The sequence below is a fragment of the Emys orbicularis genome, chromosome 2 (assembly GCF_028017835.1).
Source record: "Emys orbicularis isolate rEmyOrb1 chromosome 2, rEmyOrb1.hap1, whole genome shotgun sequence".
NCBI classification, from domain to species: Eukaryota; Metazoa; Chordata; order Testudines; family Emydidae; genus Emys; species Emys orbicularis.
The window spans coordinates 265,224,494-265,250,225 of record NC_088684.1 but is presented as its reverse complement, the minus strand read 5'-3'; the positions used below and the strand labels follow the sequence as shown (position 1 = coordinate 265,250,225).

General features: G+C 39.5%; 1 protein-coding gene across 5 annotated transcripts in view; it reads left to right on the top strand.

The window, feature by feature from the left end:
- ABI1 (abl interactor 1) overlaps positions 1–25,732 on the top strand; it is a 125,244-nt gene that overhangs the window by 96,510 nt on the left and 3,002 nt on the right. The window contains exons 4-10 of one of the 5 annotated variants that reach the window (XM_065399228.1): positions 4,480–4,580; positions 8,035–8,175; positions 11,400–11,500; positions 12,902–12,982; positions 14,941–15,117; positions 18,873–18,959; positions 23,857–24,042. In XM_065399228.1, the coding sequence (XP_065255300.1) occupies positions 4,480–4,580; positions 8,035–8,175; positions 11,400–11,500; positions 12,902–12,982; positions 14,941–15,117; positions 18,873–18,959; positions 23,857–24,042 (874 nt within the window). The remainder of the gene's footprint in view (positions 1–4,479; positions 4,581–8,034; positions 8,176–11,399; positions 11,501–12,901; positions 12,983–14,940; positions 15,118–18,872; positions 18,960–23,856; positions 24,043–25,732) is intronic. The other 4 variants (XM_065399229.1, XM_065399230.1, XM_065399231.1 and 1 more) reach the window with 4 other exon arrangements.

Here is a 25,732-nt window from a genome sequence, read left to right as displayed (position 1 = left end):
TTGATTGAGTTTATTGTATGAAACTAGTAATTATTTTTTAAAAATTACAGGAAGACTGAGCACCTTAAGTGGACACTTTGGAAGAATTTTAAAATCTCCTAGATATGAGGCACTTGTGACAAGGTGAAGATTGATTAATCAGTCATGGACCCAAGAAAGATGCAGGGGATAGGGAAAGGAGAAAATTTAAACTGGAGATGGAGGCTCCAAATCCCATAGTACTTAAATATGAGAAGTGGGTTTGATTTTCAACATCTATGAATGCTTGCCATGTACCAGCTTAGTCACTTATATTCTTCATGTTTATATCTACCACATAAAACAGAACAAAAGGCAAGACTATGAGGAAAAGATTTCTGTGCACCTGCTGTTTTTCTCCCCTGTAGGGAAAGGCCTTTTATGTTGGATCCAGCTGAGCGTTAACTATTTTTGTGGAGACTTATTAGAAAGATTTAAATAGGCACTTCTACAAGCAGCCAATGATTTGGAGCCTGAGACTCTGAATTCTCCCTGTTCCTGGTATTGGTTAGTGTCGGACACTAGAACTTCGTGTCATTTTGCCAATTGCATTGCTGCCATGTTATTCAGAGGGTCACTATCAAACAATACATATTGCTGTAGGGTAAAGGACACTGAGGTTAAAAATAACCATGAGTATTGCCAACGCTGATAATTTTATCATGAGGCTCATGATAGCTGGTGCTTTAAGAAAAACACCAAATTTAACTTTAAGTGAGAATCTCAGCTTTAGATTTATTTTTTAAGTAAGTTTCTAGAAAAAGTTCATTGTTGCAGAGAAAACCTTGGAAGCGTGAATCCTGAAAGACAAAACTAGAAGCTAATGTGCCTCCCTCCACCCCCCAAACCCACCCCCCAAACCCACCCCACCACCACCCTATTTTAAAAAACCTATTGCTTTGTAAGCCAAGCTCTTGAGTTTTGGAGCCTGACTCATGATTTTGAATGCTTGGAGTCAGTGATACTGAAATATTTAAAAAATATAAACGTAATGTAATGTTCCCCTAATAGAGGACCCTTCATCTGAGTATCTCAAGCCAAACATTTATTTTACATGTTTTACAAACATTTCAGAGACATAAAAGTTGAACATAATTCATAAACAAATTTTCTTACTTGTGCTGCTAATAATAGCTTAGAGTAATAAAAAGGGAAAATCTAAAAAAGCTAACTGGATTTTTGTTTACTTGGACAACAAAAGTACTATCCCTTTTGTTCATCGTCTACATCTGCTTACATTTCACTTTCTGGTTACACGGCATTAACAGGAATGTGTAACTACTGGATTGCAAACAATATATGGCATATTGCTAATCTAAAAATAAAGTTCCATTAAAATAATAAAATATTATGGAATCTTTCTACTGATGTTTACTTTTGTAGAAGATTTGTTTTAGAGCCTGACATTGTCTCTTTGGGTCCCAGAACAGCCTGTGAGGCAAGAGCTAAGTATTATCCTCCATTTTACTTATAAGGAAACTAAGACACAAAGTGTGATTTGCTTAAAGTCCCAAAAGTTAGTGGCAGAACTGGAACTAAAAATCCCCAATTCCAGAATGCAGATCACATGTAGGAGTCAGGAAGAGAACCCTCTGGGTTGTTACACATATCTTTTTCTAGGTTCATCCCTGAGTTTTCAGGAGCCCAGTGAGAAGCAATGTGTGAGAGCCTGTTCATTATGTCTCAGTTCCCACCTACCAAGATAGCCCCTGGCTGCTTGTAACTCTTCTTTAATACCAATACCATATCAAGTGATACTCCAAAATTGATCCAGGTATTCCACCAGAAAAATAGGGAGGGGATCCATGCATACAACGTGCTACTTAGGGAAGATTCAGAGGTCTGTAGAAGAAATGGGTTCTTTGGCTGCAGAGGTTCCCCAAAATGTGTCTCAGGCTATACTTTTGCTGTTTTGGCATAGGGCTGCTCCTGATATTCTCATTTGAGTAATAAGGAAAACAGCTAAAAATGGTTAGTTGAGTAGTCATCAAGAACAATCTTGGATTTTCTAGTGCAAATGACTGATTATTGGTGAAAGGAACATCTAAGGTTAGCTAATCTGTAAGCTTTTTTTATTCCTGTATTCTTAGACAATGTGGCTACAATTTTTAGTGTTTGAAATAAAATGCAGCTCCCTGAATCACTGCTAGATGTCTGCATCCACTCTGCAGAGGAGGCGGAGCATGATGGAACAAAGTGGTGCGGGGGAAGAATCATTTATTTGTAGATAGTCCTGACCAAAAGAACTAAATGATCTGGGAGACCTGGATGGGGTGGTGGGACTGAGATAAAAGCAGGGGTTAGGTGTTCGAGAGACCTGGGAGGAGTTCTGAGCTAAAATGCCATGCTTTCTCTAAGTCTTCAGCTGGAAGGTTAGGATCTATGGCCTTCTTGATCTCTTAGCAGAATTCCTTGTTTTACACCATTGTCCTTAGCAACTGGAAAAATTAAAAAGGGAAGGAACATAGTAGATGGGGAGACAAAAGCAGATTCATTGCTAAAAGCTTTGTTTTCCAGGAAATTAATAGCTGTTATAAAAATATAGTGCTCGCGGATGATACCAGTCTGACAATCTTGGAGACTGAACTTCTGTATTCATCCATAGAACAGGTGCATCAGAGACGATAGTAGCATAAACATCCTTAGTCTGCCTCTTGCCAATAAAATTCAGTCCAGACTTAGAGTTGGAGGGACCCACTGTAGTTCCACTTCCTATAGCTTGACTACTGCTGAAACTGCCAACAAGGATGCTAGATTTCTCATTATGTGGACAACTTTCCTTTAGGGATTGGTCAGAAAATGCCAAACTGCTTCCAAACAGCCAACAAAAGGTAATGACTTTTTACCACTATCAGTATTGCTTCCCCCAGCCACTCAAAAATTGAGGCAGGTATCTTTTCCCTCTCCCGCCCCCCCCAATAATTAAAAAAATACATTTTGTGTTCTTTTTATGTTTTCTGATTTTTGAGCCTTTAGGATAACCTGAAGTCACATTTTTATGCTTTCCTTTGCAACCATGAGGGCTAGAAACATACTACTTTTTAAAACAAAAGCGGAGATCATCATCTGACTCCAAAAGTCAGAACTTCAAGACAAATACTAATTATTTTGATGCTGGCAATAAAATCATAAGAGCTGGCACTGCTGCATTACTGACCTGGGTTGGATTTCAAGCAGCAACCTAGAGCGGTGAAAGGCTCTGCTGCATATCCAGTCTGAGAATTCCCTTCTTTGAATTCTTTTTTGCCATTCCGTGAAGCAGGTAGGACTTCTCCATTCTGGGTTCTATTCCCAAAGTACTGATGGTTTAATACATTCTGTAATGTGTGATAGAGATTGTATAGAGAATGTATGGTTTTGATATTTTATAACTATAAAATGTTCTTGGTCTTGGATTAGTGTCAACCAAACATTTTAAACTGGTGTTAGAAACTTAAGGCTGGCAAGAGGCATGTGTCCCTTTTGCTGGCCACGAGGATAATAAATGTAAGTTTCTTAAGTGTTTCGTTTGGAGATGCCTATTAATTGTGATGCTTGTCCTGTGACTGCTTTATGAGCTCATGAGGTCTTTAACAGCATACCTGGGATGCAATGTAAGTTGTTAGGGAAATGAATTACTGTTGTTGTTTTTTGTTTTAAAAAGTTGTCCTATCAGTTGTGATAGATCTGCTATTAATTTCTGCTTTCCCCCCTTTTTTTTGCCAACGTTAAGTGGCTAAAAGCCAAGGTAAGAAGAATCATTTCTCATTTGACCCACAGTGCCTCATTGTATTGATAGTTGAGGCTGCAGAGCCATTAAAACTGAAAGCTAGAACTCTCCTATACTTCTCTCTGCTTTTTCATAGGTTATTTAGGTTAAATAAGCTCTACTTCAGTGCAGATTTGCAACATTTAGCCTGGATGTGTTAATATATCCGTGATATATTGACATTTGCATTTATACATAGATACATTAATTTCTCTAACACATGTAGCGCTTTGCTCTGATTTGGTAGATGCCTTGATCCTATTGACTTACATTTTTTTATAGGAGGTTTCCCAGACAATATGCTTGATTGTGCTAGTCAAATAGCTGAGCTAAATTGAGTGAGAAATTTTGAAGGAAGACTGACAGTTTTGTAGAGTCAGCTTTAATTTTTTATTTAAAATATTCATAGTGGAACTGACACACAAATGGAATGTAATAGTAATTTAAAGAGGGAAAAGGGGAAGACTTTTGCATGAACTTGTCATCTGCTTAATTTTCAGATGTACTTCAGCTGTAAAATGACAGTTAAAAACAATATGAAACTTACGTTTAGGGTTTGTTTCCTTTTCCTGTTGTCTTCTCTAGTGTGTAGATAAAACCAGCTGTTCAATAGCTGTCTGGGAATCCTCACTTCCTATTCTTACATTAAAAAATAACTCTCAAAAGTAGAGGCATTTAAGTATAAAAATAAAATCATGTTCCCCTCATTTCAGCATGGAAATAACCAGCCTGCAAGAACTGGCACCTTGTCAAGGACAAATCCACCTACACAAAAACCACCAAGTCCTCCTATGTCAGGCCGGGGAACTCTGGGGTAAGAATGAGACTTTCATCCAGCCTCTATAAGAGAGAATTCTAATTGTGCAGATATCAATATTGCCTGGATAAGTGAGTATGTGAAGGCTCTGAGTACCCTCTGGGCTCTAGTGAGTTAGACATATCACCTTTCCATACAAAACATTTGAAATGTTCTGATTTTTTTTAAATGAAGCCCCTTTGAAAGAATATCTTTTCATGGCAGTATTTTTATATTACAGATTGAAGTGGCTGAGGTTTGTTTTCATTTCTTATAGTAATCAGGCAGAAATATTATTGCATATTTAATAAAAATGAATTTTGATTAAGGTTCTCATTTAAACTAACAAAGCAAAAGGATTTCAGTGTTAAGAATCTTATTTTGTTGCTAACTCACTCTTGATTCCTTGACAGAGGAGAGTTGTGAAAATGCATTCCATGCTTTGTGCAATATTTAAGGAAAATGTGTGTGGAGAGAAGTTAAGGATGTACTGGCAACACTAACTCTCTCATTTGTTTGCTCATTTGAATGAAAATGTTAATGCTTAATTGAGGGAACTGCACCCCCCAACACAACCACTTTCTACTTCAGCTTCTGTTTCACTGCTGTTTGACCTCCGTACATCAACAGATTATTATGAAATGGATTGAAATGGTGATACTTGAAAACACTGAGCATATAGAATGCAATTCTGTTTGGACTATTGTGTGAGGCCTTTTGGTTGAGATCTTAAACAGAAACTCCTGTCTAGGGATGTTGCTGTTCACAGTCACCTGAATCTTTGCCTTTAACATGTAGGGTACGGTAGATGGAACGTGAGCGCTGGTGGGCTGGCACAGATTTAGCAGCTACGGATGAGTTAGTTTTCCAAGTTGGGGAGCTGAGTAATAGTGGGATTGGTTACAAGGCAGCTCACAGTGGGGATCAAGAGAGCCAGGCAAGAAAAGTGGGGGGAACTACAGCCCCCTTTAAGAGTGTTGCAGGGCTCTGGAAGCACTGAAGACTTTAATCCTGATGCAGCGCTTCAGTGCTGCACTGTCACTGTTTATATATCAAAATGTAATAATGTACTGTTTAGTTAAAAAAAAAAAAAAAAAACTCTCTAGGGTTTGTTTGCTTGGAGTGGGTTATGGGAATGAGAATCTTGACCCACTGTTGATTAGTATTGCATAGGCTCCAGTTACCTGCTTGATTGATACCATCCCACCAGAGAGTGTGCTGTATTTCAGCTGTGGGTAGAGTGAAGTGTGATGGGATCCTTCAGGAAACAGTGGATAAAGATCATGGGTGAAATCCTGGATATTGAGGGGAAGAGATGATTGGTTGGGGGAACAACCAAAATACACAGCAAGGATTACATCTTTTACATCTACCTCTTTCTTTTTGAGAGAGTGGTGTGTGCCGTCTTTTATCTTTTGGCATCAAAGTGCATGCATCTAGAATATTTTCTGCTACTTTACCTCAAGCATGCAAAAATATTGCCAGAAACCACAAAGATTGCTTCTTTTTCTTTCCATTTGAAAACTGTTGATAGAAATTTAAAACCAACACAAAATATGCAATTTTAGGAGTGTAACAGAGCATGTTAGCAGCACACTTAAGAGTAGGCACTGCCACCTGGCCAGTTGCTGGGGCTTGTCCCTTTTAAGGCAAAGGAATTCTGGGAAATGTAGTTGGGCCGGGGGGAAGAGGAGAGTCCAAAGATCAGGTAACAAAGAAGGAACCAGGTGATTGTGGGAGGGATCTGTAAGGAGGAGTTTGAGCTCAGTATAACAGAGACCTGGAGGGAGCAGGAGGTCTAGGAGAACTAGAAAACAGCTTCTCCCAGGCAGAGTAGGAAAAGCTTAGAAGAAGTTGGACCAAGTAGAAAAAGCATCACAGGAAAAAATGAAGCAAGGGTGTGATGGGAAATGGACAGCCACTGCCTGCTTAGGAGCCCTAAATTAGAATGTAGAATAGCAGGAGGGCTTGAGATCCTTTGCAGTTCCACCTGAAGGTAGTAGGTATTAATACCACATTGATAGAAAAAGGAATGACTGAGCTCTGTGAAAGGAACTACTGAGAGAGAATGTTCAGAGCCTTGAGAGCAGTGGAAAGACTACTTGCTTAACTGGATTCTGTCCATTAGCCAAGTCAGCTCCGAGGAACTGGAGTAGGGGGAATTATATATGCAGATTATATAAGAGAGTCATAATAAAACAAAGCTATAGAAACATGGGCTACTCCATTTCCTCCCCACATTTTGTCCAGAAGTGGAATACCCATTGTTAACATCCTATTTTTATTTTTTTTTTAATTGTGAGGTTATTCTGTGTAAAATTTCAGTGAAGTCTTTTTACTTTGCAGTTTCAATCATATTTGTGTTCTAGTTGATTAAGATGCACACACTACTTTCATTTTCTGATGACTGATCTTTCTGACACAACAGAAGCCCAATGGCAGCTCATATTTTAAAACTTTCTCTAGTTCTGTGTATGATAGAAACTCACTGATTCACAAATCCCCAAATCCATACAAACAACTGGGCTATTGTTTATCAGGAATAGTTTTAGTAATAGTGAGGTCTAGTGCTCCTGAGACATTTTGTAAGAATTCTAAGTGTAACACAATATGTTCACTAGGATAATATAAAGTAACTTAATTAAAACTAACTACAGCAGATTACTGAATATATCATAATTTTTGTGATGCATTGGCCTTGATTTTTTGTGTCTTGCTTACCAAATTCAGAACCTTGCAATGGGCCCCCTAATAATTAGTAAGGTTCTACTATATTGCTGAGTCATTGAATTAATATAATGTATGTTTAAGTGGTAATCTAACAAGAAGCAGCACAAATGATTAAAGATGTTCATAGTCTCCCATTTCCTCCCCATCTGTGAGCTCCCTCAAAAAAGGGAACAGGGCAGGGACTCCAAACATGCTCCTGGTGTGAGAATGTGAATACTTTTTAGCAAAATAATGTTTAGGACATTTGTACCTCCCTCAAAATGTTCTATGTAAACATTATCTTAACTACTGTTGAAGGGCACTACTGTAATAGATAAGTGTGCATTGCATAGCATGTGCATACAGTTGTTTGTAATCTGAAGAGTGTTTTGTGGCCATGTGTTTGATGTTTTTGTTTTTAAATTAGCTTTTAGCTTAAGGGAACATACAGCTTGGCCTTAACTGTATGAAAGCATTTTCAAAAGAATTTTTTTCAGTAGGTTTTATTTCATATATTGCCTAGACACTGAAATTTCCCTTTAACCCTTTAAAATACAATTTGTCCTGGAAAGGTGACTAAAATTAGTCCCTTTAACATGTTGAGAATGAAACACCTATTTAATTTGCCACTTTCAGAGATGGTTTCTATATTGTAATGTTGGGTCACTGTGCAGTGATCTTAAGTGAAGGTTTAGGAAAACAAATGGTTTCATTACTTTAATTAAAGCTTTTTCTCTTCTCCAACCCACTTTCATTTGACTAGACGAAATACTCCTTACAAAACCTTGGAGCCAGTTAAACCTCCAACTGTTCCTAATGATTACATGACCAGTCCTGCCAGACTTGGAAGCCAACACAGTCCAGGAAGAACAGCTTCCTTAAACCAGAGACCAAGAACACACAGGTAGAGTACATTGCTTCTAATTCTATAGTTGTGTCTTGACTGGCATGCTGACACTCACCAGCATTGCAGCAAAGCTTTATGCCTGGCTTCTTCTAAGGTGGATGGAGAAGACTGATGTAGTTTAAATACCTTAGATTCTTCTTTATACATGGTGCTGTCTGGATTTGGTACCTCTAGATCTGTTAACTTCACTAGCATCTGTATCAATTTTTCAAATTTAATGCTACAGAAGCTTTGTTTGTTTGTTTATATGTACATACACACACAGAGCTTTGAATGCACGACTTATTCTCTATCGTTTTTTGCCTCATCAGAATAGGCAAAATTTCAGAAATTATAAGAGTGAATAGAGAGATGGAATATCTGTCAGACTGTTTAACTTATTTCAGACTTTAGGCCGGAATAGGTGTACAGGTAAGTGCTTTCACTGCTGCTAATTGTATAGGGAAAGCCGTTCCTGATTAGAAAATACTTTAATGAAGTTTGCCTGTCAGAAGTGTGGTTTGCTTTTATTGTTCAGAGAAAAATTCTGCTTGTGACATGGTAGATTGACAGTATTGGAAGCTAAAATTTATCCACAGAACCAGTTCAGCAGTGCCAGTCAGCTTCCACATACTGAGGCACATTGGCAGAACAGTACTTTCTCTGGGGAGATCATCTCTTGGGATGAGAGAGTAGTGCTGTCTCTATACCTATTGACTATTTGCCCTTTAAATCTGTTTGTTTGAGGCTTCAATACAGTCTCTGGTCAAACTGCAAGAAATAAATTGACAATGGCTACCTGAATACAGACAGGATTTAGACAGTGGTTTATTGTCCCAGGGATAGATATGATGTGATTGTTTCAATGACTCGCACCAATCTGTGATGTTTAAATGTTTAATAGCATAATGGCAGTTCTGGGGTTCAGGGAGTCCTTATGGATTTTGGGAAAACATGTTAACTTCATCTTTGAGCAGCTTTCTGTCAGTTGAACAATATTGTCAGATTAAAGTATTTTATAAACCAGGATGCAATCTGTTTAATTGGCAGCCATACAATCTCCCTTTTTTTTGTCTGACAAGATCTTCTTTGTAGTTAATCTTCAGCATACAGAACACCAATATTGAAGGAATTATCTTGGCTCCCAGTTCAGATCACTGATTTTCTCTTTTGATAGTAAAGTTATTGTCTTAAGATATTTTTTGAATGATCTGTGCCTGACTCCTTGCTAGCAATTTATACATGGTTGCACAGAAATGGTAAATAAAGTTAATTGAGTGCTACTATATTTTTGGATGGATATGTAGAAATGGCTTTTTAGTTACAGGGCACCACATCTGTTTAATTCTCTGAAACTTTGTAAATACAAGTCTTGGCTAAAGGCATATTTATTTAATTTGTCCTTGGATTCTTACTCTGTCCCCTAGTTTCCATTTGGTTGAAAAATATGTAATGACCTCTAAGATGTCTGCAGGAAAAAGTTATCAAAATTATTATTATTGCTCTCACTGGCTAGTGGCTGGGCTAGTTGCAGTAGAATTGTTAATGACTCAAAATAAACTTGAACACAAGTATTCATTTAGCAAAAGGAGACTTCTTCAGCATTATAGCACACATCACTGGAATTAAAAATAGGTTATGCTTGAACCCTTTTCACACCCAATTTATCATTACAGTAACTCCTCACTTAAAGTTGGCCCGGTTCATAGAGATCATAGAATATCAGGGTTGGAAGGGACCTCAGGAGATCATCTAGTCCAACCCCCTGCTCAAAGCAGGACCAATCCCCAATTAAATCATCCAACAGATTTTTGCCCCATATCCCTAAGTGGCCCCCTCAAGGATTGAACTCATAACCCTGCAAGCTAATGCTCAAACCACTGAGCTATCCCTCCCCAACGTAACCTCCCTGGTTACGTTGCTACGTTGCTGATCAATTAGGGAACGTGCTCGTTTAATGTTGCGCAATGCTTCCTTATAATGTTTGGCAGCCGCCTGCTTTGTCCACTGCGTGCAGGAAGAGCAGACTGTTGCAGCTAGCTGGTAGGGGCTTGGAACCAGGGTGGAGCGGCAGCCCCCCTATCAGCTCCCCACTCCCCTAAGTTCCCTGTGCAGCAGCTGCCCAGCAGGCTATCAGTTGCCGGCAGTTCAGCTGTCCCTCCCCCCACTGCCATGTGCTGCTCCTGCCTTCTGTCTTGGAGCTGCTCCCCGGAGCTTCCTGCTTGCTGTGGAGGGGAGGGGGGAAGAAGGGGGCTAATGTCAGGGTGTCCTCCTGCCCCTGCTTATCCCTGCTCTATATAGAGCAGGGGGGAGACACAACAGGGCTCAGGACCGAGAAAGCTGGCCGCAGCTGCTGTCTCAACTTCTTGATCTTTTTAAAGGCAATGTACTTAGTGTGGTGTCAGCATACTTAAAGGGGCAATGCACATCTCTCTCTCTCTCTCACTCACAGGATGTGTTTCTGTCTGTCTGCCATGCTGTCTCCCCTCCCTCCATTTGTGCTGCCTTGTAAAGTGTGAGGCTACATTAACAACAATGTGTTAACCCTTGAGGGCTCAGCTGAGTGCTAGTTCATCATTTAGCAGTAAGGCATTCCCTGGGAAATATCCCACCCTAACTTCACCACCTCAACCAAGCTTCAGTCATGATTGCTGTGTACAGAATTAAATTGTTTGTTTAAAACTTATACTATATGTCTATGAAAGATATAGATATAGATAGAGATTGATTGGGGGAAAAAATTCCCTGGAACCTACCTCTCCCCCCCCCCCCCCCATTTATGTTAGTTCTTATGGGGAAATTGGATTTGATTAACATCGTTTCGCTTAGTCGCATTTTTCAGGAACATAACTACACCATAAAGTGAGGAGTTACTGTACTTAATTTAAGGTGCCTGGAACCATTACAGTATTCACATTGGACTGACAGCTGTCTAGATCTCATATAGTTGCTTACATTTGTAGTTATAAGTAATTAAAAGCCATGGCTGTATAAAAAGTGGCTAACAGCTTAGCTAATGATATCTGTATCTACTAGAGTTTTAATACATTTTGATTTAATGATCTGAGGGCGGTAAGTAATAGGGGTTTCAGGAACAGTCAGTCTACAGGGGTTTTTTCCTCACGCTTTTATGTAATTGAGCTAATTTATTTGGTCACTGTTCAGATAAGTGATATGAATGTTGGTGAGGCTGTATGGAAAGCAGTGCTGACATGTCGTCTTCTCCTCCTCCTCCCCTTTAGTGGTAGTAGTGGAGGAAGTGGCAGTCGAGAGAACAGTGGAAGCAGCAGTATTGGCATTCCCATTGCCGTGCCTACACCTTCGCCACCAACTGTTGGGCCAGGTATTTGAGATTCTTTTTATGATACCTAATACTGCAATGTGGCTCATTCAGATGTTTTCTCATAAATGTCAAGGGAGCCTTGAAGTTCTCATCCCTTCCCTTTTGAAGAGGTTGGAAGAGAATCACTCCCAAAACAAACAACAAAATGACAAAAATGGTCAGCTGCTATTTTTTTCATTCATTTTTATTAATTACATTGTAACATGATTTTTAAAAAAATCAGGACTATCTTTTCTTTTTAAGATATAAGGAACAGGTGGAATCCATGCTGTCAAACGCATGTTGACAAGTAGACATTTCTAGATGTCCTGAGAAGAAGAAACAGCCATTCTGTATGCATATGATCGGAATTGTTTTTTTGAAATAGTCTAGTGATTTTTTTATCACTTACCATTTAGAAAATTATTTACAATTTTAAACAAACTTCTTCCTTCGATTAAACCACTAAAGGAGATTGAAAGAAAGCCTAGGAATAAACAAACACCATCAATAGTGAAATTCAACATCATCCACCAGTGTGATTAAAACCAAAGTGAATCGTAGTGTGAAAATCATTTAAAGCTTATCGCACAGCATCAAAAGCACATGCCTCTACCATTTGAGTTGGAGAACTCTTTTAGCGATTTGAAGGTGCTGTAGTTGGCTGTTACAGTCAAGAGCTAAGACAGTAAAGTAAGACATGATCACTGGCCTAGTGAATGTGTGTCACATAGGCACGGTAAGCTATTTTGGACAAAACATTGACCATCTAAGGGCAGGTCTTCACTACGGGTGGGGTCGATTTAAGATACACAAATTCAGCTACGCGAATAGCGTAGCTGAATTCGATGTATCGGAGCCGACTTACCCCGCTGTGAGGACGGCGGCAAAATCGATCTCCGCGGCTCCCCGTCGACGGCGCTTACTCCCACCTCCGCTGGTGGAGTAAGAGCGTCGATTCGGGGATCGATTGTCGCGTCCCGACGAGACGCGATAATTCGATCCCCGAGAGATCGATTTCTACCCGCCGATTCAGGCGGGTAGTGTAGACCTAGCCCTAGTCTCATAAACTAGAGTGGTGGTATTCACAAGTCAGATTTTTACTCTGAGGTGGAACTTTGCTGTTGTATCTTGTTCCTTTGTTTACAAATGTTCACTTCTTACTAAGTCTTAAGGCCCACTGTGTGTTCTTGGCATGCATAGGGATCTGTATGCATGGATCTTACAAAGCACCCCAGTAAAATCGATAGGTACTCCCTGCAGGAGAAAAGGTGTGCAATTGTAGAACCCTTTGCAGGATCAGGGCCTGTGTGTATAATGTTGAATATTTTCTTATACTGTAAAGTCTCTGCGTTCCTTTTGTCTTTTAAAATGTAGCTCTTTTGCCATTAGCCTAACTGGCAATATGAACTATTTTATTAGCACAAATTTCTGTTCCTCCTCCTCCTGGAGTCCCGCCAGCACCACCACTGCCACCACCTCTCCCGATGGGCAGTACGATAGGTGAGACTTGTGTCAGCGCTGGCGTGATTGCAGTTTATTTGACATAATCAATAATAAACTCCTCCTAATGGATTTATAGAAGCCATTTGCCTTTTGTAGTGGGGTGTATGTGATCTGGTATAGTCATCAATGTTAGTGGTTTTTTGTTTTTTGTTTTGTTTTTTTTAACAAATCTAATCCCAACTAATTTCCTGTGGTGAAAGCCTCTGAAGGTAAATAAATAAAATATGGAAAAACTATATTCGTTGCTTTGAATCCTAATATTCCCACTAAAGCTAAAATCCAGTTAACAATGTGAGTTCAGATTGAGTGTAGTCCTTGTTCATGCGTTCTTGTATTTGGGAGGGGGGGGTGGGAAAACAAGAAGTTCATCAATAAAGTACACTGTAGTTTTGAAAACAGTAGTGGGTAGAGTGGAGATGGTGCATACAGGGATTTCTCTTGTGAACTGATTATGAAGGAAAATGTAAAAGGAAAAGCAGAAATGTCGTCTGGCTCAGTGGCTTGGGTACAATTCTGTGATCCTTCATGGAGATACAAAACCAGGAGACTTCAGGAATTCTCCTGCATGAGCCAATGAGAAGATACAAGTGACTTGCTTCCTGGTAGATTTGGGTGGGATGGTGAAGGAAATCAGTTTTCATTGCTCTTTGGCACTTTGAAGCACCTTGGATTCACAAGCATTAAAGTCATTATTAAGGGCCCTGTCAGTTTGTCTCCTCAAGCTGCTCAGCAAATGACACGCATAGCTGTTAGTGAGGGGTTTTGAGAGCATTCCTTAGAGAACTTTTAGTTCACCATCCCAACCAAGGACAATTATTAAAATTCATTCTCTTACTACAAAACTAACTTTAGAGGCTTTGACCCATATAATCCTTGTACACTTTCTCTTATCTGAAATAAGTGAAAGTGACTTTGAATAGTGTTATATTAGTCTGTAAACTTCAGAATGTACTGTGTGTGTGTGTGTGTGTGTGTGTGTGTGTGTGTGTGTATATATATATATATATATATATGGTATGTGTTTACATCTATATGCATGTAGTAATATTTTACTCCAATACTGTTACTACATTTGGAATCTGAAAAGAACTTGTACATTGGCAAAAAGAGTTCAAGCAACACAAGACGCTCATCGGTTTGCATAGTGTGAAATTCTGACTTTTGTGACACGCACACATGAAATAGCAAAAATGAAAAAAGATGGACTGTTTATTCATTACTAATCTGCAATATTGAGAATGTTGCAGACCAGATGTGAGGCAGGTAGGAATTGGTGGTGTTCTCACAGAAGAATGCTGAAATATCTTGTGTTGACTATTCTAGTTTGTTAATGCAAGTTCCCTATGTGGAAGCACAGTTGTTAAACAGTAGAAATTATAAATGTGGAAAGTGTCTTAGAATCGTATCACTCTGATTTTTATGCTTGATTGAGCACCCAATTTAAAAACTTTGTTCTGGTGGTGATAGTGTCCTTTTCTCCCCCTATTTTTCTTAACCTACACAAATATGCTCTTTTTCTTTGGCTAGATTGAAGGCATCTGTTTCAGAATGCAAAAATGTTTGCTTTCAAGAAGATACGCACACTTTGAGAAGGTTGCGTTTCTTTCTTTTTGTTTAACAGGTAGTGCAACAACAAAAATTCAGTTAAATTAGGAAACAAGCTGATCCAACATTCTGTATAAGTGGGTTAAAATAGCCACAACATTTCAGAAAACATAAATGAGATCTTTTTATGAATGTTATTTATGTATTTTACATGGCTGATAGCACAGGACTGGTATAACAAGATGTTTCTTTTTTGTTTTGTTAATATCTCGCTGCTGACCTCAAGGTACTGGAGTATTGGTTTCAAGTATTCACCATGTTCTGGGTCTTTTTTCTGTTTTCTGCATTCTGTCCTAAGTAATACTTGGCTTAAGTCTTCTTGTTGGTTCCTTTTGGCTACTGCTTTTCAGCTGCTCCTGGTTCAGCTCCTGGTTCCCAGTATGGCACAATGACCAGGCAAATTTCACGACACAACTCTACCACTTCTTCAGCATCTTCTAGTGGATACAGACGGAATCCTTCTGTGACTGCCCCATTTTCTGCTCAACCTCATGTTAATGGCGGGCCTCTCTATTCTCAAAACTCAAGTAAGCCTCTGCGCTTTGCCGTTATGCAGCAATCATAGAATGTTTTGAGCTGAATGATTTGAAGTATGATTTCTCTGTGATAGGCAACAATCAGAATCCAAATGCTGTTTGGTTTTCTCCCTCTACTTGAGAAAAATAGCAAAAAGGTACACTTTGCCTCCTTCGAATTATACACAACACTTTTTCCCTAGAAAGTGATCAAGCAGTTAATGTAATGGGTAACACCAGGCTTACCTAATTAATTATAAGCAAACGTTAGTTAGCATTTCAGGTGTGCTGGGTGTACTTTTGTGCACACAGTCCAAAAATATAAGCTCTTCTGAAGGGAGAACTAATTTGGTAGGATCTGGAATATTGGCTGTAGAGAGCTATTGTTTAAAACTGGACCATTAATATTTCAAGTACATTATGAATGTTCCTGTTCTACTAAAAATTTAGATGATGAGGAGAAAAATTGTTGACTACCACTGTTAAATGTCTTACTGTCTGATACTGAGACCATGGGATAAAATAGCTGGAAATCATGTTCCTTGCATAGCATTAATATTACCTGCTTTCCTCTCATTTCATTTAATAAATAACCACAGTATTATGGGATTTCTCCAGTACTTGAGTTCCCTTTAGGCCTTTCACTTCTCAGCACTAACTGCAATAGCATGATTCGAAGAACTGATTAGGGGACAGAAATCTATCCTCACAATGTTTTTTTTTTTAATGGTTTAAAATATTAGCGTAGTCATTACTAAATCCCCTGTTTATGTTTAAAATATTTAATAAGAGGGGAATTATGAAAAGACTGACGTGGAATGAAGCCGAGAAACCTGTGGCTGTACAGCTAGCATACCCCTGCACTCACACACCTAGTGGAGTCACCTAGGCAGCAAAGCAAGAGCACAGATGCCCAGACTACACCTTTCCCATCCCAAGGCTCCCAGCTGTAGAAATTCACTGTTACACCCCGGCTCTGCCTTCCAAATGTCCAGCTTCTCCCCTCCCTCCTGCTCATCCCAAGCACCCCGTCCTCCAAATTCCTTGCCTGAACTCGCGCCTCTCCTGGGTCCTTCTTCCAGAGTCTCTCACTCTCCACCTCCCCCTACCTGAGTCTGAGGTGGTGGGGGAACAGGACAGGGGTGATTTGGTCTCTTCTCTGCAGCAAGCTCGTCCCCTTCCCTGGCCTGTCAAGCTGGCCGCCTCCTGCTCCACACTGGGGTGGGGGAAGCAGGCAGCAGAAGAGATGAGCCCGTTCCATAGAGCAGCATGCCACCTGCCCAACAGGGCACCCCTAGAAGCAGGGTGCTGCAAAGCAGGACCTCCTCCCTGAGCAGCTGATTGGTTAGCTGGGGGAAGTGGGGGAAGTGCTGACTGCTGAGCACTGCTGCACTTAAGCAGATTTGGTCTGTGCCTCTGCTGCCTCCCTCCCTCTACTCCAGGTGAGGGCCTGAAATGTAGGTAGCAAACCAGTGTTCCCCTCGCCTCTACTCGCAGCTAAATTATGCCCATCAAATTATGGTCATGCACACACAACCCCAAGATGGATTAATAATGCCCTACTGCTTGTCTCACATAGTTTCAAAGATACCTTTCTGCTAGCTGCAACTTTTGCTACAACATCATCTCTGATATTTTTGCTCTGCAGTTGCAAGAGAATCAAGGAATGTCTTGGTGCTGCTCTAGCATTATGTATGTGATATGTGAAAAACATTTAGATTAAGAACTTCCCCACTGATCTAGAGTTCATTTTCAATGAAAAACAATTTTATATAGATGGAAAGCTCCTGGGATGGTCAATATTTATTTATTTATTTATTTATTTATTTATTTAAACTAATATTTACCTTCCTCTTCTCCCCCAGGCCCCTCAGACACACTCAGTCCCCTTCATTTCCTCCACACACTTCACTGCAAAAATAATTCGTTGTAACTCAGAGAAACTGTTCATTTTCAATAGTGGTGTTCAGATGCCAAAACTAGATTTAATTTCTAAAATGGCTGAATTGCCTCAAATGTTATGTAACTGATTTTATTATTGAAAATTTAGATTCCGAATGCAATTTCTTTGTTCAAATGCAAGTATAATCCCTTAATCTGGATTGTATACAGTGCTTCAAAACATTGATTTTAGATTTTTTTTAAAAGGTATTGTGATGGGCATATTTTTTCACTTGAAACTATTTTCATCCACTTCCAAAATGGGTGGTTTTGACATTGTTGTCTTGACAAGACATCCAGTTTTTCCTGTTTCCCCTGGGTTACACTTTCATGTTTACGAACAGTAATTTTTTTCTCTGAAATGTTTACTTCAGTTTTGTAAACAAATCTGCTTTCTTTTTCCCCTTTCACATTTCTACATTGATAAATTATATGGGGGAAATAGTTGGTTTTGGAATGCTGCCTTTATTCAGCAAACAATGTTAATTACGCCTTTGTTTTAAAACTGTTGCTTGCTCAGAAGAATAGAACCTCTTTCAATTTTGCGATTCCAGTTAAATTACTCTGCTGAATTCACACCTCGCAATGTTTTCATTTGTAGTTAAATGTAAAAGTTTTAAAACTGAAAAAAATGGCTTAATTTGTTAAATGAGTTGGTCTATTTTTATCCTCTTGGGGAGATGTTACACCAGAACAGATCTTTGATGGCAGTCTCAACAGAGTTCAAGACTTAAATGTTAATGGAGCTGAACTACTGTCCCCTTCCAGCACGAGTCTGACACACTTTGGTCAGTCAGTGCAGGGGAGCTTGTGTTGCTACTGCCTGTGCTTTATAAAGAGAGGACTTCAGTTTCTAGGCAGTCAGTCCTGTGCCTTTTTAATGAGCATTGACTGCACATACACACTTATAAAGAACACTAAACCCTTTGCTCAATAAAATGAATGGATCAACAGAATACAGTTCAGAGGATGTGCACTCGTACATTTCAACTAATTGGATGAGAGTTCTGCATATGCATGGGAAGGCCATTTGTACCATTGGAACGTACACCCGCCTTCAGATTGCTTGGTGGCTCGTATTTATAGAAGGCTTTAAAAAAATTGAAAACAAAATTTTATGCTGCTGGAAACCAATTTACAAGCTATTGTGTGTTTCAGCCAATGGGAGAGCAGGTCTTTCTTGTAAACCAATAAAAATACAATAGATCCACAGTAGCATAGTAAATAGTGAAGCACTTAAGTGACTATCTATGAGAAAATAATCATTGGCCATTCAGTATGAAATAATTTATAATAGCTGGAGTTGCAGGATTGTCTGCTCCTATAAACACATTTTTGCTTTGCCTCAAATTTATTTTATATATTCACCATATGTGTCTGCTATTATGTAACAGCAGGAGACCACCATCCTCTGAAACCTTGTATATCCCATTAATATTTCTCTTTAAAGATAATCACAGAATTTTGGAGTAATCTTTTTTTTTTTTTTTTTTAACATTGAGAATAAGGAAGTTCTGTTTTGTGCGGTTTCTAGGTGCTAATGAGTGAAATCCTTCGTTCTCATGTCCTCTGAACTATGAACATTCAGACTGGACTTTGCCTCTCAGTCAGATAAATATATTTTTCTTGAGTCACTAATTGGCTAAACATGAATTCAGCTTTAGCTTTGCTTTTGGGAAAACAAACTTGAAGAAGGTTCTTGTGTGTGTGTTCTTGTTCTTTGCATACTTTGTTTTGTGGTCCTCGTTACTGACAGCTGCTCTTGTTTTGTTTCCTTTTTTTCTTTATCTGTTTGACTTCCCCAATATGGTCTCTGTTGCTACCAGTTTCTATTGCTCCACCCCCTCCCCCTATGCCTCAGTTGACTCCACAGATACCTCTCACAGGCTTCGTGGCCAGGGTGCAGGAAAACAGTAAGTTTGGACAAGCTGAGCTGTCAAAGAGTAGAGCCTGTTTTCTTCTAGCATGCATGGCTGGCAAGTCAGACTCTATTTTGTTTCCTTTTCAGAAGCTAATACCATCTTGCATTCTAGTGCCACTATGCTATTGGAGCTGAAGGGCGCACACTTCAATTTTTTATAACATGTGCATGATTATTACTGACCCATTGAAGGTTTGAGCTGCAAATTTATGATAGAGATAAAAATGTGAAATATGTGGCATCTGCTCAGTGTGGATGTAGAAATATATATTAAAAAAATTAATTTAGTGTTGCATCCTCCTGCCTACCACTAGTGATAATTACTTAGCTTGGATTAGAAAGGATTACATAGCCTGTTAAAATATGCACCTGGGTAATTAACTCATAAATTGTAGAAGTTTTTTAGAAAGTCGTGTAGCCAAACAAAAGGAAAGGTGCGGTTTTACTATCTAATGCAAATAGAAGGAGCTTGGAGTTTGCCTCAATTCTTCCCTTTTCCTCCTGTTTTCTACAAGTGAAAACATTCACTAGAATCTGGACATCTTCTGGAAAGTTGAGCAATGATAGTAACAAAGGATCTGATCCTGAGAGGTGCAAAGTGCCTGCAATTTCCTATTAACAGTGGACGCTCCGCATGTCTTGGGGGAGCCTTCAGGGCACTGATCCTGCAAGGAGCTGACTCCTTACAGGGTGCTGAGCGCCCATAAGAACACTTGAGCAGTCAAGTTTTCACCTTCGCCTTGGGGGTATTGTGCACTTCTCAGAATCAGGGCCAAGACAAGGGGCCCAAATGTGACAGTGAGGAGCACGCTATAAACCTTGTATAGAATAAAATAAATAGCATGGCTCAAGTTTGCATTTAAAAACCTTTCCAAACCCATTCTCTGTCATAGTGGGCTAGCAATTGCTAGAGATCAAGGTTACAAAATGTTAGAACCCCATTTTTACATATTAATTTTTCAGAAAGTTATTAGCTTTTTGGACTGAAATTTTCCATGCTTATAGTCCTCCTGAAGGTGAATCCTCTCCACCCAAAAACAAACAAAAAACTTGTGTGTGTGTATATATATATATGTGTGTGTGTGTGTGTGTGTGTGTGTGTGTGTGTGTGTGTGTGTATATATATGTGTGTGTGTGTGTGTGTGTGTATATATATATATGTGTGTGTGTGTGTGTGTATATAAAACCAAAGGAAGAGAATCTGAGCTCACTTTTTAACAGGCCTACGGCAAAAATGACTAAAGTTTGAAACCTGGCCTGGAAAGGGTGAACTTTCCCAATCAAAACTTTACTCAATCAAAATCTATTTTTTTTTTTTTTTTTTTTTTAAGTGAATTGCATTTGAAAACTGGGTAGTGAACATCCAGAGTGGAAAATGGAGTTTTAGGCAGTGGTGCAAAAACTGCACTTTACAAAACTGGGTTTGAGTTTTGCCCAACTGCTGGGTTTTCACTTACCCACTCCCCAACGAACCCCATTAACAGTATGGCGTGAAGGCCACAGAGCAACATAGGCTGGACTTCCATGGCATGAGAGGTTCCCGTCCTTATGGATCCGAAATACTTGGAAAGTTGCTTCCTCTGTGGACTCCTAAACCCTTCTTCTGTGGCCCCTGAAAGAAATTCCACAAGACCTACTCTCTTTTTTTTCCTGCACCCTGTACTCCGACTGTGGGTATCTTCATAGAAGAGGATTTTATTCAGACTTCCTAATACCTCTGTTACACAGACACAGCTGATACAATACAAGTAGGTGTGCTGCTTGTTTAAAAAAAACAAAAGCGAGGGGTGGGGATTGCTATAACCCATCTCCACCTGAACAATAGCAGCAGCACAGGTGCAGGAAGTCGCCATGCCCTTGCGTTGTACACCCCCAAGAGAGGGTTTGAATTTGAAATCTGGATTTGAAACCATTTAAATGTTAATACTGAGAACTGGCCATTTCTGCCCTTCCTCCTCTCCCATTTTATTTTTAAAAAGAAAAATAAATGCAACAGAACAAAGTTAATGTCCCTTTACAGTTGCCCAGTTAAAATCAGTGAGGAAATGTAAAGGTTAAATTTCCAAGAACAGGGTTAACTCTGCTTAGTAGCACATATATAGTACTTTGTTCCCATTTCTCCCATTAAATGAGAATTTGTATGTTTTAGGAGAAACACTTAAAACAGACTTGTATGCTGCAGCCAAATCGGTGTATCTGTTGGCACTTTGTTCTTTTTAAATAAGCAACCTTATTGTTGAATTAACATACTTTTGCAGTTAATAAGATGAGGCATTTTCACTGGTTGGAACAGGACAAGAATTGATGAGCATGATTAAATAGAACAAAATCCAAAATGCTCAGAGAGATGGAAATTGTGGGAGATGTTCAATTTGAATTGGAAATACATTTGTGAAATGTGTGCCCAAGATACTGTATGAAACAGATCCAATTCCTATATTGTTTCATTTATTTGGGTGTGCATGTTTCTATGTCAAGTGAATTGGGTCAATAAACTATGCCTACTAGCAAGTCCTATTTCACTGTGCAGACAATGACACCTACAAGACATTACTCTCTTATAAAATAAAATGTTTAGTTGGGCAAAGGATTTTGGAAACAGTCCAATTCATGAAAGTAGCATAAGTGGAGGTTTGTCTGGGAGAAGAATCACTAATGGCTTGGAGGTGAAGAGTAAGGTCTTTTTTTTTTTTTTTTTTTTTTTTTTTTTTTTAAATCTTAATTTCTGTTAACTTCACACACATCCAAAGCTTCACTCATGATCACCATGTTGTCCCTCCCTGTCCTTTATTTGCTTGTTACCATTAGCATATTACACCCTAAATGTAGGGCTGTAGAATCCTATGGTTTGCGCCATAACATCTTGGAGCTGTGGTTTCATCAGATCTGTCCTATGTTAAGCAAGGTCAGAGTGGGATGGTACTAGGACTGGAGACGTCCAAAGAACGTTACTGATGTTGGCGATTCAATCGGTGGCACTGATCCAGTGCCCCCAGAACAGTGCAGTGGGACGCGATGCAGCTAGTGGTGCTATAAGGTGAAATTTCAAAACAAGGCCCAGACACTTGTATGGAATTATTACACTTTTTTTTGTGCTAACTCTGGTGTTCTGCTCAGGTTCTGGCCCACCAATTATATTACTCCTAACTAAATTATTTCTATAGGAGATGCCAAATATATGGCACATGGGCTGAATCTGGGGCCAGAAGCAAGTGCCCCACTGGCCAATGTTCATGAAAGGGATTTGTCCCACAGCTGCTTGGCTGCAGCTTGTTCACAGGAACTGGAAGGAAATCTGAGTGGGAGGAGGGAGCTCCTGCCAGACTGGGCACAGGTTCCATCACTGAGCTACTCAGTCAAGGCTCAGAGCAGAGGCTTTCCACCCTCTCTCTCTCTCTGCTGTTGCTGCCGAGCATGCTGGGCTCAGAACTTCATCTGGATACAGTGTTTTTCATTTTTTATCCTAAACTGTCATGTAGATTGTTGTGCATTGTTAAATAGCTGTCATACTCCTCCACAGAGGGGACTGCATATGTAGATTTGATTGGATACAAACAGATCTTTGGCCTCTGTCCTGGTTGGCAGGATGATCAGTAGCAGGGAGTGAATGGGGAAAGTGTAATGAAATGTTTCATGTTGCAGAGGGGCTAAAGTGAGGTGTTTGACCTAGGAGAGTAGTTGGGGGATGTCTGTTGCCCATATATAGAAGTTAAGATGTAATATGTTGTGGCGTTTCCCATGAATGGGGAAGATGGATCTCCAGCCCTTATTTGCTGGCTGGAGGAGAGTTTGCAAGCCAGTGTTTAGAAAAAACGGTTACTCACCTTCTCCTAACTGTTCTTTGAGATGTGTTCATGTCCATTCCAATCAGGTGTCTGACCCGGCCCCTCCTCAGTTCCTTCTTACCGCCAGTGACGGTCATTGGAACTGCTGTTGCTTGCTTAGCAAGTGCTTCCCTTAGTGTTTTCATATAGTTAGTTTAGCCTAGTCTTAGTTGTTAGTGTATATATTGTATATAGTAAGGTTTGGGAGCGGGGTTTCCCTAATCCCAACCCCACCCCACCCTCTTGGGCTCCTAGGCATGACTAATTGGAGATAGATTGGTTTGAGCAATAATTTGTACTTCCATTTTTTCCTTTCTCCCTATCCCAAAGCCACTAGTAATTGTGCTGATATGGGAATCTTTTTAGAGATTGAATATTTTGAATCATGCATTTAATTCCTCATGTATCTCCCCTGAGAGCAGTGGCTGCCTATCCTCCATTTGCATTAATTCACTAATTGAATCCAGGGCGTGTGCTCATAGACTATCCTGCAAGATAAGGGTCTGTACAAAGCTTTGCCTCTGAATGTGTATTATTCTGTTTTCTCTTACCTAGTCAAATCTGATATACTAATGACTTCCCTCCCTTCTTGTCCTACACCAGATTTTGTAAAAAGATAATTCTCAAAGTAAGACAGAAGCAAATAAATTAGTGCTCAGAATAACAGAAATGAAGTATATACAAAATGCATTAACACAGGATTTGCAAAACCATGTCAAACCACTGATTCATCATGGTGCCCAATTACCTCCTGGTTCTGAGGATGCCTGTCATCCCCTTGCATATGTGTATATTGCATCTAGTCGCTTGTCATACATGGAGATGGGACAAAAATTCTATCTGCTGGCAATCAGCTTATGGCCCCTGGAGCATGTGCTTTGACTCTAGTAGCATTTATACATAGATTTGACCACTAATAACATAGTTGTGTTTTGTAGCTTTAACATGTAAAGCCTTTGTTTCTAAGCAGTGCATGGTATTGTAGTGCATGCTCTCTTTCTCTACAATGCACAGCCTAAGGTTTACTTTACTGTTTCTGATGCAAATCTTCAAACGTTTTTTTAGTTGCTGATAGTCCAACTCCTCCTCCTCCACCACCTCCAGATGAGATGCCTATGTTTGATGATTCTCCTCCTCCTCCTCCCCCTCCCCCTGTGGATTATGAGGATGAGGAAGCTGCAGTAGTGCAGTACAGTGATCCGTATGCAGATGGAGACCCTGCTTGGGCCCCTAAAAACTATATTGAGAAAGGTAAGAGTTCAATCCATACATTGACATGGTGGCAATACATAACTGCAATTTAACTTGTAGGCTCTGATGAAAGGAAACCAAAATCTCCCTGCTCAATCCAAACTTATAACCATTCTTTCCTAACTTCTCAGTGGCTGTGTCCAGTGTAACAAATAGAGTCCTTGATACACTCAAGCACTCTGGAAGGAAGTGGATAAGTAATCCATCATTACAAGAAATAGCTGTAAATTGGATTTAATTCATCTTCAAAAAGAACAGGAGTACTTGTGGCACCTCTTAGAGACTAACAAATTTATTTGAGCATAAGCTTTCGTGGGCTACAGCCCACTTCTAGACCAGCAATGACTGTCAACCCTGCTGGATGTCTATCCAGAAATAACCTCATTGAAAGACCAGTAGGGCCAAAAAGCCTGATTATTTGTGGGATTTTTCCCTTAATGATGTTGAATAAATGAGATAACAAAGTTGGCTTACATTAGCCTTTTAACGGTAAAATTATAGTGGTTTTGTTTGAGAAATGTCTTAAGAGTATTTTAAATCCTATTTGCATATGGAACTCTTTACCTCATTCATAAGACTGGCAATGTTTGTTTCTGCAAATAACTGACATGCCAATTTCCTAGCTGTAGGGTCAATCTATGCTAAGAAAATAACCAGTTTGTGACAACTGCCAGCAACAAGTTTCCTGTGACCTGGTGTTTAAAATGATTTGGCTGCCACTGTCGAGAGGGGAAATGTTTCACAGTTAGGGAAAATGTGATAGTGATCGATTTGGAGTTTGGAGTATGTTTTCTTCCCTGTAACAGTTGAACTATTATGTTCCATCTTCATTAGTTGCTAAACTGTTTTCAGCACGAGTTTATAGACATTTGAGTGATGCCAACATTGGGCACATTAGTAAAATGAACCTGACCGTAAGTCACTCCCTTCTCCAGATATCTGCCACATGTACACCCTTGGAACTGACTAAGGAGCATGAAACTGATCAATGCTACCACTGTAATTACTCACTGTGGAAAGTTTTTTGTTTTTTTTTCTTCTTCTGCCCGCCCTCTGCCCCCAACATAAATCCATCTTTCATCCATAAAAAGTACATTAAGGTTGAAATGTCAAGCACTCAGCACTTACGAAATGTCAGAATTAAGGCTGTTTGTGCAACACTAATTTGGCCCTCTTGTGCACATGGCTTGTCTTCATTTACATAATCACATGCTATTTTTTTCCATAGGACCCCTGACTCATTGAGTGTACAGGATGAAATGTGCTCACTGAATCATTACTACTTCCATATTTTTATGCTAATCATTCAATGTGGGGCCCCAGGCATTATTTGCTGTGCACCCTCCAAACCGTGAACTGACTACAGAATTGTTAATTTTCCTCAGTGGCTTCTCTTTTGTGCTCACATCTTAGTTCTTGACAAACAGTTAATTTTGTCTTTGTCTTTTTGTCACCTGTGAGGTGATGGTATTATCTCCATTTTATACAGGGGGAAATGAGGCACAAAGATTAAAGCAAGAAGTGTCCACTAACTTTAGGTGCATAATTTGAAAAGCCTAGGGCCTTATTTTTCAGAATTCTTAACATTTAATAGCAATAGTATTGAAGCAGAGTACTTAGCATTTTATGTTCTGAACACAGCTCCCATTGACTTCAGTTGCATCCGAGTGCTCAGCACTTCCATAAATCA